The sequence below is a fragment of the Xenopus laevis genome, chromosome 1S, assembly GCF_017654675.1.
Source record: "Xenopus laevis strain J_2021 chromosome 1S, Xenopus_laevis_v10.1, whole genome shotgun sequence".
Taxonomy (NCBI): domain Eukaryota; kingdom Metazoa; phylum Chordata; class Amphibia; order Anura; family Pipidae; genus Xenopus; species Xenopus laevis.
The window spans coordinates 140,385,672-140,400,622 of record NC_054372.1 but is presented as its reverse complement, the minus strand read 5'-3'; the positions used below and the strand labels follow the sequence as shown (position 1 = coordinate 140,400,622).

General features: G+C 35.8%; 1 protein-coding gene across 4 annotated transcripts in view; it reads left to right on the top strand.

The window, feature by feature from the left end:
* cit.S (citron rho-interacting serine/threonine kinase S homeolog) overlaps positions 1–14,951 on the top strand; it is a 62,462-nt gene that overhangs the window by 28,924 nt on the left and 18,587 nt on the right. Inside the window, exons 18-30 of one of the 4 annotated variants that reach the window (XM_041580269.1) lie at positions 214–411; positions 510–703; positions 1,551–1,686; positions 7,376–7,396; positions 7,614–7,718; positions 9,144–9,284; positions 9,393–9,500; positions 10,091–10,253; positions 10,805–10,969; positions 11,151–11,288; positions 11,444–11,624; positions 12,441–12,532; positions 13,769–13,873. In XM_041580269.1, the coding sequence (XP_041436203.1) occupies positions 214–411; positions 510–703; positions 1,551–1,686; positions 7,376–7,396; positions 7,614–7,718; positions 9,144–9,284; positions 9,393–9,500; positions 10,091–10,253; positions 10,805–10,969; positions 11,151–11,288; positions 11,444–11,624; positions 12,441–12,532; positions 13,769–13,873 (1,747 nt within the window). Of the gene's footprint in view, positions 1–213; positions 412–509; positions 704–1,550; positions 1,687–7,375; positions 7,397–7,613; positions 7,719–9,143; positions 9,285–9,392; positions 9,510–10,090; positions 10,254–10,804; positions 10,970–11,150; positions 11,289–11,443; positions 11,625–12,440; positions 12,533–13,768; positions 13,874–14,951 lie in introns of all 4 variants that reach the window. The other 3 variants (XM_041580271.1, XM_041580270.1, XM_018241907.2) reach the window with 3 other exon arrangements.

Below are 14,951 nucleotides of genomic sequence, written 5' to 3'. Positions count from 1 at the left end.
CCAGATACCCTATGATATGTGGCAAATTAATTATCCCTATTTTTAAATGGGAAATGTTATTGAAAATTGATCTATTTAATTAAAATTGTCAGTGATAATTAGAATCGTAATAAAAAAAAACTTCTATATAGAATCGATTGAGTAGTAACAAGTTAATAAATGTTTTACAGAATTTTTGAAGCATTGTTACATAGATTTAAATGATGTTTGCAGGTCCTTACAGAGCTAGAGGATCAGCTTAATCGTATCAGTCAAGAAAATGCAGATTTGAACAATCAAAACTTTTATTTGTCAAAGCAACTTAATGAGGTTTCTGGAGCCACTGATGAAATTGTACAACTGCAAAGTGAAGTGGATCATCTCAGAAGAGAAATCACGGAAAGAGAGATGCAACTTACAAGTCAGAAGCAGGTGGGAATTCTGATTTTGAAGAATAATTTACAGATTTTTCTGTGGTTTTTATAAGGTAACTGTTTCACTTTTTGTTTCTTGTTGTGTGGTTTTCTCAGACCATGGAGGCCCTGAAAACCACATGTACCATGCTAGAAGAACAAGTGATGGATCTTGAAGCATTGAATGACGAGTTGTTAGAAAAGGAACGTCAGTGGGAAAGCTGGCGTAGTTCGCTAGAAGATGAAAAAACTCAGTTCGAATGCAGACTTCGAGAAATACAGAGATTGCTGGATACAGAAAAGCAGAGCAGGTAAATTTTCAAGACAAACAGGGACCATTGTGAAACAACAGCCCTGAAACAAGATGAATCCTAGTGATCCTGTGCTGGAGAAAAACTGAAGATCATGGTGTATTCTCCCAGTAATCTTATAAATATAGATGGGCCAGAAATTGTTGAGGTCCATACACATATCATGTGCAGAAGCTAGGGGAAAGTAATATGAGGGTTCCTGTGGATCCAACCTAGCCCTTTGCAGGCAGGCTATGCATGTGCAGATACTATCAGTGCAGCACAGAATTAAATGTTAAAATTGTGAGTAATTGTTTTGTGTGCCAATTTCCCTTTTGATTTAATCTTTCTTCATATTAGTAAGATACTTTTGTTAACTTTTTATTTTATTAAACCCCAAAACTTTTTATTATTAAACTTTTTATTATTAAACCCCAATGTGCTTTATAGGCATGTATGAATATTAATTGTAAATTACTTTTCTCCTTTTGCAGTAATCTTGTATTTCTATGTTTGTTTATGGTCAAGATATGACCTTAAAAACCTTTCTTAGAGGTCACAGTATGAGAATGATGTAGCCTTACTAAATCTGTGCCTTTCATTTGTATGAATGTGTGGCTACTGTATTATATACATTTTTACCAGGTCTTGTTGCCACATAACATTACAATTTTAACAGTATTTGAGTTATGCTGTGGGGATTTGTAGCTGTTGGCTACATCTTGTCTTTACATGGTACTGTTTTTACTAGAGGCATTTTATGCTACAAGCTTGAATATGTTTTTCAGACATGTTTATCTATCTTGTTTCCACTTGTTTTTTAGGACTTTAAGGTGTTATTAAACTTTTAAAAAAAAATGTATTGTAGGGTGCGATCTGACCAGCGAACTACAGAATCACGCCAGATAGTGGAGTTGGCATCCAAGGAACACAAGGCTGAAATCTTAGCTCTACAGCAAGCATTGAAAGATCAGAAGCTTAAGACAGAAACTCTTTCAGATAAGGTCAGCAAAATCTGTATAAAACTGCATTCTCAGTATTTGATTGTGCAAGTCTTTTTTTATGAACTCCATACTGTTCTTCAAATTTGCATATATTAAAAGCCATTTTTGCAATTTTCAGTATGCTGGATACCATTTTATTGTGCCCATCTTGCTTCCTAATTATGTAAAACCCTGATGAAGTGCAATAAAATTGTAGTTATAAGGCATCCTCAATAGCTAATGTTTGATTATGAAGTTTTAACAAAAAGGAAATAGCAAATGAAAAGCATAATTTTATAGGAGTACATATTGAAAAATGTGGTACATTATCAGGCATTATCAGGCTTGTAAAAATGATGCTTGTATGCCAATGTTATCTAAAAGGGAAGTTCAACCCAAGTCTTCCTGAATTACTTACATCATATATCACATAGATAGAAGAATCATATATTATATATATTAACAGCTATTTGTTTAACCAGAGCAGATATTTGTATGCCACTCTGCCTTGTGGTTGATAGAGAGATCGTTAGAAACTATTCATTGACTGTATCTAATATAAGTAATCAGGGCCGGTCTTACCAACTGTGGGGCCCCCTAAATGGAGTTTTGCCATCTGGCACAGGGTTCCCTCTTTTTTTTCCCCTCTGTCCCATGATAATTACTCACTACATTTCACTTTTATTTTTATTGAGTTCAACTGCATACACAGCACAGGAATTCATTTTCACAGTATATGTAACCAATTAGTGCATTTTTAAAGAACTACCCTCCTGTTGTATGGTAAATAGTACAGGGGAATGCCTATGCTGCCATAGTTTTATGGGATCTCTCTATACAGACTATAAGCAAACTTTGGGGGCTGTTCCTGCTGAATTGTGCTTAGTACAGGGGAATACCTATGCTGCCATAGTTTTATGGGATTTCTCTGTACAGACTATGAGAAAACTTAGGGACTGTTCCTGCTGACTTGTGCTTAGTGCATAGGAATACCTATGCTGCCTAGTTTCATGGTATCTCTATGTACAGACTATGAGCAAACTTATGGGACTGTTCCTGCTGAATTGTGCTCAGTACAGGGAAATACCTATGCTGCCATAGTTTTATGGGGTCTTTCTGTACAGACTATGAGCAAACTTAGGGGGCTGCTCCTGCTGAATTGTGCTTAGTACAGGGGAATACCTATGGGAGAAATATTGAATATATAGATAGTTAAACATTTTTTTTAGCTTTTACTAAAGCACAACTCCCATAATTGTAAGAAAAGAGATACTGATGCAATTTGATTTATAAAACCCAAAAAACATTTAGCAGAATAAACACATTTGCAATTCCATGTATAATACCCCAGAACTAAGAGCAGAATGAACACAGTGAGAATTTCATGTATAAATACCACCAGAAATCACTTTAGGTGGCACAGTGGTAATTCCATGAATAAATATCCAAAAATGCAAAATAGAAGTATGGCACAAATGCATTTTTTGCTAGAAAGGAAAGGGTTACAATCCACAAGGCAGTGTAATATGCGTGATTTGTAGCCTTACTGGGCCAGCATTCATGATTGGGCGCAATAGGTCCAATCGGCCTAAGACCGGCACTGGACTTGCTGAGTAATCATTGAAGATGTTTCACTACTCATCCGAGCAGCTTCTTCATTTTAATGAATAATCTCCTTTTCCAACTGCTCCTTTTTGACAGTAAGGTGGAGAATTTGCTTATTTGAAGAAGCTGCTCGGATCAGTAGTGAAACATCTTCAATGATTACTCAGCAAGTCCAGTTGTTTTAGAATTACTTATATTAGATATACTATGAACTGGATACATAAAAATCGTAATAGTCATATTCAGTGACTGTATTAATTGTCTAATGGTCCTTATATGCAAATTTGTAAGGCAAAATAATGTACTCCGCTATTTATTAAACCATAGCAGTCATTTGTATGTCACTTTGCCTCGCGGTTGCAAATATCACTCTGCAGTTCACAACTTTATTTTCCACTCAATCTTCCTGCATCTGCAAAATCACTTTCAACATTACTGTTAAGTCAACAGGTGTGTATAAATTATAATGATATTGTGTTCACTGAAAAAAAAAAAGTTGGACAGTAATATATGGGAACTTTAGATATGGAACCAGCAGCTGCTACTGCTTTGTATGAAAAGCTATATTATAAGGGCAATACTCTTTGTACATTTATGGGGTAGCAGCACCTGTAACAACGGCAGGAGCATTTACTTCTTTGAAAGCAAACATGTTATTGATTGTTATGGATGAATTGAGTTTTTCAGACTTTGTAATAATTATTTTGTATAGTATATGTTAGGGTTAGTGTTCAGGCCTCTAGTCCCTCATTAACTCATATTGTTGCAGATTTGTTCTCCCCAGAAAAATGTTGCCTGAGGGTGGAAATAGAAATCTTTATAAAGACACTTTTATTTTTTACTTTTTACAGAAGCTGGTTGGACTGCTTTCTTGTGCAAATATAGCACTCAATAAATTTACAGATATGCACAGTTCTATTAAAGGGTGGTTGGGGCTTTAAGGCAGGAGCAGACCTGATTAACTTAGAATAAATGCTTAGCTATGCCTGAAGCTAAATGTGGCTGGAGAGAAAACTTCCGATATATAAATCATATTTAACTATGTTGTAGGTTGGCACTGCCTCAGTATGAGTGGTCCCCTATATCTGTGTGTGTATTTTTCTCCCCTATTTAAGTGTGTGTGTGTTCCTGTCCCCTATAAGACTACTTTCAAATGAAGTATATTGGTTACAGAAAGTGTAATAAATATAAATTACACAAAATGAGAATGATAGAGACCTCTAGTGACCAAAAAGAGGTCACACAAAACCAGTATTCCTCTATATTCATGCTGTAATAAAAATCTATTTATTGTATCATATTAAAATACATAACCCCTTATTGTATCATATTAAAATACATAACCCCACATGGGCTATGTATTTTAATATGATACAATAAATGGATTTTTATTACAGCATGAATATAGAGTAATACTTTTTTCCCTATAGTACAAACTTATCAGAGAAATAATGAGAATTTACCAGGGAGCTGCTTCACATTCAAAAAGTAACTTTTATTATATGTTTTGTTTTAACAAATTTGTGGCTTTATATTAAAAATTGATTACTGTGGTTTAGGGCCCCAGCACGTTCCACCATACACATAAAAGTTACTCTATCATCTCATGTTAAAATTAGCCAAGTACACATACAAGTTACTCTATTTTATTAATGCCATCAATTTTAGAGTGCATCCCCTCTCAATTTTCAAAACCATATCATAAATATGTAGGTGTCTTGTAGGCTTAAACCTTCCAGTGTCTCCTGATACCTGTTTTTCCTGGATTAGCTTCTTATGGGTCACCTGGAAGAAGGTGGTCCAGGCAAAAGTAGCGTGTTGAGTGGATAAGGAGGTACAGGTACTGCCTGAGAGAGAACGGGGCAGGGGCTATTGAAATGTGAGACTGCCAGTAAGTCAGATGTGCAAGATAAGTAACACCACTTAATAAAGGGAGCAGAAGAGCCAATTATACAGCAGAGGTATTGTGCCATAATGCAGGCCAATACTGGGAGTCAAAACAGCCCAGGCAATTCAGTACACAAAAGCCCAAACACCTTCCACCAGACCAATAAATATTGACTGTCTATGGCATCTTACAGCAGCCCCGCTGGCATTTGCCAGAATCAACAGATTCCTAGTCAGGGCCTGCCACAATGATTTGCAACCCAATTAAGAGGGTGTGAATTTTTGTGCTAAGACAACTACATATATAGTGGTGGCATCAACTGTATTTGTGAGAAAAGTTTATTAATATGTATTGACAAAATAACCTTTTTGAACTGTGAAATTGAAGATTCAAGCTAAGGGCAATATCTGGCATCCAACTTTATTTACAAGTAAACGGGAGAAAAAAAAATTGAGAGGGGACACCCTTTAAAATTGCATTTGGGACATATTAACATAAAAAGGCATTATAGAGTAACTTGTTGTAAGTGTGTGGGGAATATGGTATGGGCCCTAAACCACAGTAATCAATATTTAATGTTTTTGCACATAATAACAGCAATGCTTATTGAATGTGAAGCAAATCCCTTAAAAATTCTTATTTTTTTTTCTCTGATAAATTCGTAAATATATAAAACATGGCTTCAGGGGTCACTGTTTTTTGTTCTAGTAATATCCAAAGCATTAAAGGAATACTGACACTAAAAAAATATTCTTGAAAATATTAATGTACATTAAGGGGCACATTTACTATGGATCGAATATCGAGGCTTAATTAACCCTCGATATTCGACCGTCGAAGTAAAATCCTTCGACTTCGAATATTGAAGTCGAAGGATTTACCGCATTTCATTCGTTCGATCAATCGTAGGAAAAATCGTTCGAACGATTAAATCCTTCGAATCAAACGATTTGAAGGATTTTAATCCATCGATCGAACGATTTTCCTTCGATCCCAAATTGAGAGGAAAGCCTATGGGGACCATTCCCATAGGCTAACATTGATGTTCGGTAGGTTTTAGTTGGCGAAGTAGGGGGTCGAAGTTTTTTTTAAAGAGACAGTACTTCGACTATCGAATAGTCGAACTATTTTTAGTTCGAATCGTTCGATTCGAAGTTGTAGTCGAAGGTCGAAGTAGCTAATTCGATGGTTAAAGTAGCCAAAAAAAAGTTCGAAATTCGAAGTATTTTTTATTCTATTCATTCACTCGAGCTAAGTAAATGTGCCTCCAAAAGTTGCCTATAACTCATGTTGATCGTTTTTCAGTGATAGGTCAGGTTTTGTAAGTAATTGTTACTTGAAGTTCCTAAACCTGACTCTTTTGCCAACCTGACTGTCTCTTCTCAACTTGTCAGTTAGAGTTTCTAATTCTGAAGCTCGAATATGGTAGCCCCTCATAGGGAACATGGGGGATCAGATGGGTAATGTAAAAGCATTGTGCAAATACTTTTATGGAAAAATTATAGATAACATGCAAAGACAGTGTCATGATAGATGATAGATAAAAAGGTTTAATTTCTAGTGTCATTGGGGGTCATTTATCAACACTGGGCAAATTTGCCCATGGGCAGTAACCCATGGCAACCAATCAGATTGCTGCATTCATTGTTCTACTTGCAGCTGGCATTAAAAAGCTAATCACTGATAGGTTGCTATAGGTAACTGCACATGGGCAAATTTGCCCAGTGTCGATAAATGACCTCCAGTGTCTCTTCAAATAAGTGCACCATTTTGTCCTTCACTGTGGAGGCAGTGCTGTATTTCTGCTTTTTAAGAAGGTCTCACAAGTTATGCAAGAGACCCTTAGGTTCTTTATTGAGTGCAATAACTTGTGAGGTTGTGAGGTGATTGATGCCTGGAAATATGATGTACCTCACTAGTTTTACTGCTGCCAATGCTGTTTCCAACCAAATCTTGCTATAATATTTTATTTATTAACAATTTTGCCAAATATTCTGAAACATTACATCTTCCAGCTTACATAGTAAAGTGTATCTGATGATTTCATTCCCCACATCCATTGCTTTATAGTCATTTTAGCCTTTTCCTTTCTCAGTCATCTGAAATTTTCCCATAAATGATAGTACTCACTTTATATGTGCTTTGCACATTTAATTTTGTGACTGTGATCCTCAATTTAACAAAAGCAGTACAGGTTCCCATCTTCCTCTTTTGCAGCCTGCCCGAATTTTGAATCAGGTTAGTGTTTGGTTTTCCCTTTATGCTACTTGACAAATCTATGGAGAGACCTGCTGTTGCCTTATTAGCTTTCTTTTGGTACTTTAGCTTTAATCCATAGTGCATTTTTTAAACCCCTACGGTTATGAGCATAGATATATTTTATTGAAAGAAAAATGGATGGGGGTTTCTTACTTCTTTATTTTACGTTTTCCTCTTTGTTGCTCTAACTTTTTAGCTAAACGATTTGGAAAAGAAGCACGCTATGCTGGAAGTGAATGCACGCAGTTTGCAGCAGAAACTGGAGACTGAAAGAGAACTAAAGCAACGGCTTTTAGAAGAGGTAACAAAATAATAAGGAAAGCAAAGGTTTGTTTGCCCATATGACCCCTTGAAGACAGTGTTGAATCTTTATGTGTACCATAGGCTATAGACCAGCATCACAAGCTGAAAGGGGAACTATCGTGAAAATTGGGACTTAACCTCCAGTCTTAAGCCCTTACGTATTGCAATATTTATTCACAACCATGCCATGATGCTAAATTCTAATCTAAATTCTAATCTAATTAAAAACAAGCAGCACTGCAACTGGGAGTTGGGATCCCTCTCCTTGGAGTGTTAACCACACCACCCGATTAGTATAAATCAGATGTAAGGAAAATGCATGTGAACTGGGAGTAAGCCGGCTACTGTTCTATATAAATAACCTTGTACAATAAATGGCTAATATGCCTGTATGGTATACATTATAGTCACAATAACAATGCACAATAAAAGGCCATATGCATTGAATCCAGTAGGCCATATGCATTGAATCCAGTATTTGTTGGTAACCAAATAATCCCAAAGGACTAGGACCTTGCAGTATATTGGATGGCGCAATGATCAAAAGTTTGGCCTTTTAATGAATTTAATATAAGCTTCAGCAAACTGAAATAAGAAGTTTTCTAAATATAATAATTAAAAATTCTGTACTGTTTCTGAAATTATCAAGTTTATCTTCACTATCCCTCTCTCAGCATCTGTTTCTCTTCATTCTCTCTTCATGCAGCAGTTGGGTGTCAGATATTCATTGACAATTAGATCCAATATATCTTATAGGGGGACTCCTTTTGCCAATAAGATGTATTAGAGCTCACTCTATTTAAATCACCAGACAACATGTTTATATACATGCAGGATTTGTGCAAAAGGCAGTTATTTTGTTAGATTTTGTTTGTACTGGAATCGGTTATACGAGTGGTGAGCTCTTAATCATCTACTAGGAAAGGAAGCCCCCCCCTATAAGATATATTGGATCTAACTGTCAATGAATATCTAACACCCGACTGCTGCATGATGACAGAATGAAGAAAAACAGATGCTGAGAGAGGGAGTGTGAAGATAAACTTGATTATTTCAGAAATGATGCAGAATATTTAATTGATTGTATTTAGCAAGTTTCTTATTTTAGTATGATGGATCTTATATAAAATGTTTGTGATAGTTCCCCTTTAATCTCACCTTGATTGATGTGGCTTTCATAATTGGCTACCAATCAAAACTTAGTGTCAGATTGCTGGGGAGGTATTTTGCTAGGAGTGGGCCTGTTTGGCATCATTGCTTATGTGAAAGAGCAAAATGAGAAGAATACTACCTTAATCCAGCACTATACAAATTATCCATTAAACTGAAAGTGGAATTTTAAAAAATTGCATAAAGCTAGTTAATGCATAAGTAGGCAGTACTATTTTATTCAAAATGTTTTAATACATTTTATGATGAGTAGCAGGCTAAGTTGCAACAGCAGATGGATCTGCAAAAGAATCACATCTTCCGCCTGACTCAAGGACTTCAGGAGGCACTGGATCGAGCTGATCTGCTTAAAACTGAGAGAAGTGATTTGGAGTATCAGCTGGAAAGCATGCAGGTAGCATAATATGGTATTAAATACATTGTTCATTATGCTGCTCTTTGTCCTATCCATGGAAATAAGTTTAGTGAAAAGGTTGATTATAATTTGATTCTTTCCTAACAGGCTCTATTTTCTCATGAAAAAGTAAAGATGGAAGGCACCATTTCCCAACAAACAAAACTTATTGACTTCTTACAAGCAAAAATGGATCAACCATCTAAGAAGAAAAAGGTACAAAATGTGAGAGAATCCTTTTTATTTTTAATTTTTTTGAGGGTGTGGGAGTTTTACAGGGTTAATGAAAAAATAGTATCCCTCCAAGTTGCAGGTTTGATTTTATGTTAAGGAAACATGATACCTACATACAATATACATACAAATTGCCAGCTACATGCATCTATTAATATAAGATTATCTGACAATAGTCATACATTTATGTAACACAACTGATCAGTCTATTTTCCCAGTTCACATGAGGTTGTTAAGGAGTAACTACATTACAAACCTATGAAAACTAAATACCACAGTTGTATTTAAAGGTAAAAGAATACTTTCCAGGTTTGGTAACTTTGATTCATATATACATTTTATAAAATGCAAAATCACATTGGCTTTAGACTTTTTCACCAAAACAAGTCAGAACAGATCTACTAGTACATACTTTCTTGTGAAAATAAATAGAATATTGAGTTGTGAAAGCATTGGTTGCTTAACTCCTTAAAATATTGTAACATTATGGTGCTGTTGAGATAGCCATGTGGCTGCTAGCTGGATAATCCTACAGTATTGACAATCTAGTTCTTTGTTGGCTGCATTGGCAGGGTTTGTTCAGTAGACGCAGAGATGATCCCAATCAAACTTCACAAGTTCCTTCACAGTTTAATGAGCTAAAGGTAGCTCTTGAAAAGGAGAAGGCTAGAACTGCAGAATTAGAAGAGGCTCTTCAAAAAACCCGAATTGAACTCCGCTCTGCAAGAGAGGAAGGTAGAACATGTTTCTTGTATCCATTTAAAGCGGATCTGTCACTCAGACATAAAAATCTGTATAATAAAAGTCCTTTTTATTAAACAAATCATAGCTATTGTAAACACATTTAATAATATCAGCTGTCAATCAAATATTGTCTGCCCCTCCTCTATGCCTTAGGCATAGAGGCGGGGCAGGCAATGACTTTGACTTTCCATTTAGCACTTACTAGATCTCACTGTACTCCCCACATTTCCCCTCTCTCGTTACCATTTAATCGTGTAGCCAGTGCATGGATATGGACATCAGGTTTCCCATTCTGGTGCACAAACAAGATTCTGAGATGATGGAAGGCTTGCCTAAATAATAGTGTCCACAAAATGGCTCCTGCCTGCTTGCTATAATTATGCATTCCCAGACCGAAGGAAACAAGATTCAAACAATTTATATAGTGTAATTAAAGTTTATTTTGCTTGAGTAACTTTTTTTCAGGTGACAGGTCCCCTCTTCTTTAAGAAGAATAAACCTCACTGTACATGATTTCTGAATAACATTTTTGTCTAATGTAGCTGCTCACCTAAAGGTGTCAGATCACCCTGTTCCTTCCACACCTGGTACAGCAAGACAACAGATTATTATGCCGGCACTAGTTAGATCACCTGAGCATCAGCCCAATGCAGTCAGCCTGCTTGCCCCACAAAACAGTAGAAGAAAAGAATCATCAGCTCCTGAAGGTGAGTTATTTGTCGGAAAATTGTTTAGTTATTCTCATGGGTGTGCACATCAACTACTCTTTTTATATGTGTATATACACAATAATTTACTACATGCCATAAAGACACAAAGAGCTCAGGGATCTCTCTAGATGAAGAACTTGATGATTTCCACCACCCTCCATTTTGTTTTTTTGTACAGAATTTAGCCGTCGCCTTAAAGAAAGAATGCATCATAATATTCCACACAGATTTAATGTTGCTCTTACCATGAGAGCAGCGAAATGTTCGGTATGCTTGGATACCGTGCACTTTGGACGTCAGGGAGCAAAGTGCTTAGGTAGGAAGAATTTTTGGTTTTGACCCTTCAGATAAAAACAGTATCATTTAAAAAAAAATAAAAAAAAATAAAGGGCAGTCGTCTCGGTTGTACACCCTTCTAGCAAATTGCCGAGCCAACTTGTTAATATTTGTTTCTGTTTGTTTTTTTATAAGAATGTCAGGTCATGTGTCACCCAAAGTGTTCCTCCTGCCTCCCAGCTACATGTGGCCTCCCTGCAGAATACGCTACACGTTTCACTGAAGCCGTTTGTAGAGAGAAAACGAATTCGCCTGGAATGCAGATGACGGAAGCAAATGGTATTGTGCGACTAGAAGGCTGGATGAAAATTCCGAGGTATAAAATCTCAAGATACAGATATTTCTCAGCTAGTGTAACTTCAACTTTGTGACTGATGCTTGAACATTATCCTGAATAATTTGTTGATATTGGGTTGAATTCATCCGACCCTCGACTTTAACAAGGGCCCCAGTACTTGAACTAGCCCCACAGCATGATGGAACCTCCACCAAATTTGACAGTAGGTAGCAGGTGTTTTTCTTGGAATGCAGTGTTCTTCTTCCGCCATGCAAAGCGCTTTTTGTTATGACCAAATAACTCAATTTTTGTCTCATCAGTCCAAAGCACTTTGTTCCAAAATGTCTGTGGCTTGCCTAAATGAGCTTTTGCATACAATAAGCGACTCTGTTTGTGGTTTGAGTGCAGATGTTCTTTGTGCAAATTGTGCTGGATTGTAGAACCATGTACAGATACACCATCTGCAGCAAGATGTTGTATATGATATGACTGTAAGCTCACAAACTCATTCAGCTGGGTTTTTGTAAACCTGTATGATTTTTCAGGACAAACCCTCTTACCTTGTAGGAACTATTTGGAAAAGTGTCATTATCTCTGGGGAACAACCTGAAAACAACTCAACTGAAAAAAATGTTTGGAAGTTGAACAACCCCTTTAAGACCCCATTTTGTTATGGTCTGTGTTCTCCCTCAGAGATCACCTGATCTATGTATTTTGTATACAGACTTACATTGTTTGGGGTATAGTTTTTCTTTAATTGCTTATTAATTCCTTTTAATTGCTTATTATAATGTGTAGTCATGACTTATGTTTCTGTGTGTTTTTTTCTCATTTTTTCTGAATATTTTTTTCTAGGAATAACAAACGTGGCCAGCAAGGATGGGACAGGAAATATGTTGTCTTGGAAGGGTCTAAAGTGTTGATTTATGATAATGAATTGAAAGAAGGTAAATATTTGTTTATTTATTTAAAGAAACCTTTTATTGACCAGTTATCAATTTAGAAACAATATTTGTTACTAGTGATGATGGAATCGTCCCGTTTTGCTTTGCCTAAAAATTTGCAAATGTTTTTTTTTTTTTGCAAACTACATTCTATGGCCGGTTTTTGTGGCACTTTATTTCTGCTTTTTGACTACCAATCCAATTCTTTTCCTTACTTTCAAGTCTTGTTGACTGTGTTGAGCAAATCTGCAAATTGGTGTCAATGGGATGGCAAAATCACATGTATTTTTTGTTCAGTATACTATTACACATGTTCCCTACATTGTAAGAGGACCTACTATCCACTATGCTACAACTGCTTTTTCAATGAACAGAGATAATTTTTTCATCATCTTTTTATTAATTTAGTGTCAACAATGTTTGCAGTGCTTCACATTAATTCTTAACAAACAGGAGTCTTACAATAATTCAACAAACAAGGGTTATAGAGTCAAAAATAGGATAGAGGACCCTACTCACCGGAGCTTACAATCTACAGTAATTTTTTCAGCATTCTTGAAAAGGAACTCACATAAATAAAAAAATATACAGACTCTCTGTGCAACATAGAATAAGCTGATCTAGTTTTAAAATATTTTTGGAATATGGAAAAAAATAAAATAAACCATACCTCAAACCTGTGATAAATAGGGGGTGTTTCCCATTAATATTTTATTATTAAAATGTTATTTGTGTTGGTGTGGAAACTAATTTGAGGAGTTATGTTTACATGTATTTAGATCTCCCCAGTAGTGATATGCAGGTCAGGAAAAACTTCCAAAATAATGCTAACATTGTAAGACCTGCACCCATGCCATCCCCACGTCTTCCCACTCTGTATGCTACTTCTGTGCATGTCTCTGGTTCCAAGGCAGGGAATATTCAGGAGCAGAGGAGAAGTGTACTTCCTCTGTATGACCCATGCCCAACCATAACATGCAATACTCACCCAGATTCAGATTTCAACCCAAACCCAAGGGGTAAACATATGGGTCCAACAAATTTAGGTCAACCAGCACACCACTATTCTACAGCTAGCTCATTAGATCTTTCAATAGATATTATCAGCAGCGTAGTCAGTTTTCTACTGGCAATATATAACTAATCTGTGATAGTTCTGTATTCAGATTTTCTACACGTGTGTGTATGTATGTATGTATGTATGTATGTATGTATATATATATGTCTTCTTGACTAAAGGGGGACAGCGGCCTTCTGAGGAGTTTGAGCTTTGTGTTCCCGATGGAGTTGTGACTGTTCATGGCGCTGTTGGATCTACAGAGCTTGTAAATACTGCAAAATCAGGTATGCCATCATTAAATAAAAAATTTAATACAACAATATTAAGCTTTAGAATAAATTTATATTGTCAATATTCAATTGCTCATATTAGCCATAACTAGCTTTTTGAAAATAAAATTATTTTATTGTATATATATATCCCCCTATGGTAAACTCAAGCCTTGAGAAAGGTCCCAGTTGGGACAGAAATGTCACGTTAGCTGGTCATGCAGTTTTGAATAAAATTTGGATTTTTCACAAGATATCTCAGTATTGTTGGTCTCTTTTTCGAATATATATCTTGACCTTGAACTACAAAGATTTTTGTTTTAAGGCTTTCAGGAAACACAGGAGAATATTAATAAGGACAAACATAAAGCAATACAAAAAATCCAAAATTATAAATATTATAAAATATATAAAATATAGTAGAGTCAGGAGTGTAAACATTTTAAAGGGGTTGTTCACCTTTAAAGGGATACTGTCATGGGAAAAACATTTTTTTTTTAATTAATCAGTTAATAGTGCTGCTCCAGCAGATTTCTGCATTGAAATCCATTTCTCATAAGAGCAAACAGATTTTTTTATATTCAATTTTGAAATCTGACATGGGGCTAGACATATTGTCAATTTCCCAGCTGCCCCAAGTATGATCCCTTTAACTTTTAGTATGATGTAGAGAGGGACATTCTGAGTCAATTTGCAATTGGTTTTCATTTTTTATTTGTAGTTTTTGAGTTATTTAGCTTTTTATTCAGCAGCTCTACCGTTTGCAGTTCCAATGATCTGGTTGCTAGGGTTCAAATTATCCTAGCAACCATGCACTGATTTGAATAAGAGACTGGAATATGAATAGGAGACAACTTGAATATAAAGATGAGAAATAAAAAGTGGCAATAAAAATAAATTTATAGCCTTACAGAGCATTTATTTTTTGATGGGGTAAGTGACCACCATTTGGAAGCTGGCAAGAGTCAGAAGATAAAGGCAAATCATCTAAAAACTATAAAAAATAAATAATGAAGACCAATTGAGAAGTAGCTTAGAATTGGTCATTTTATAACATCCTAAAATTATCTTAAAGGTGAACCACCCCTTTAAA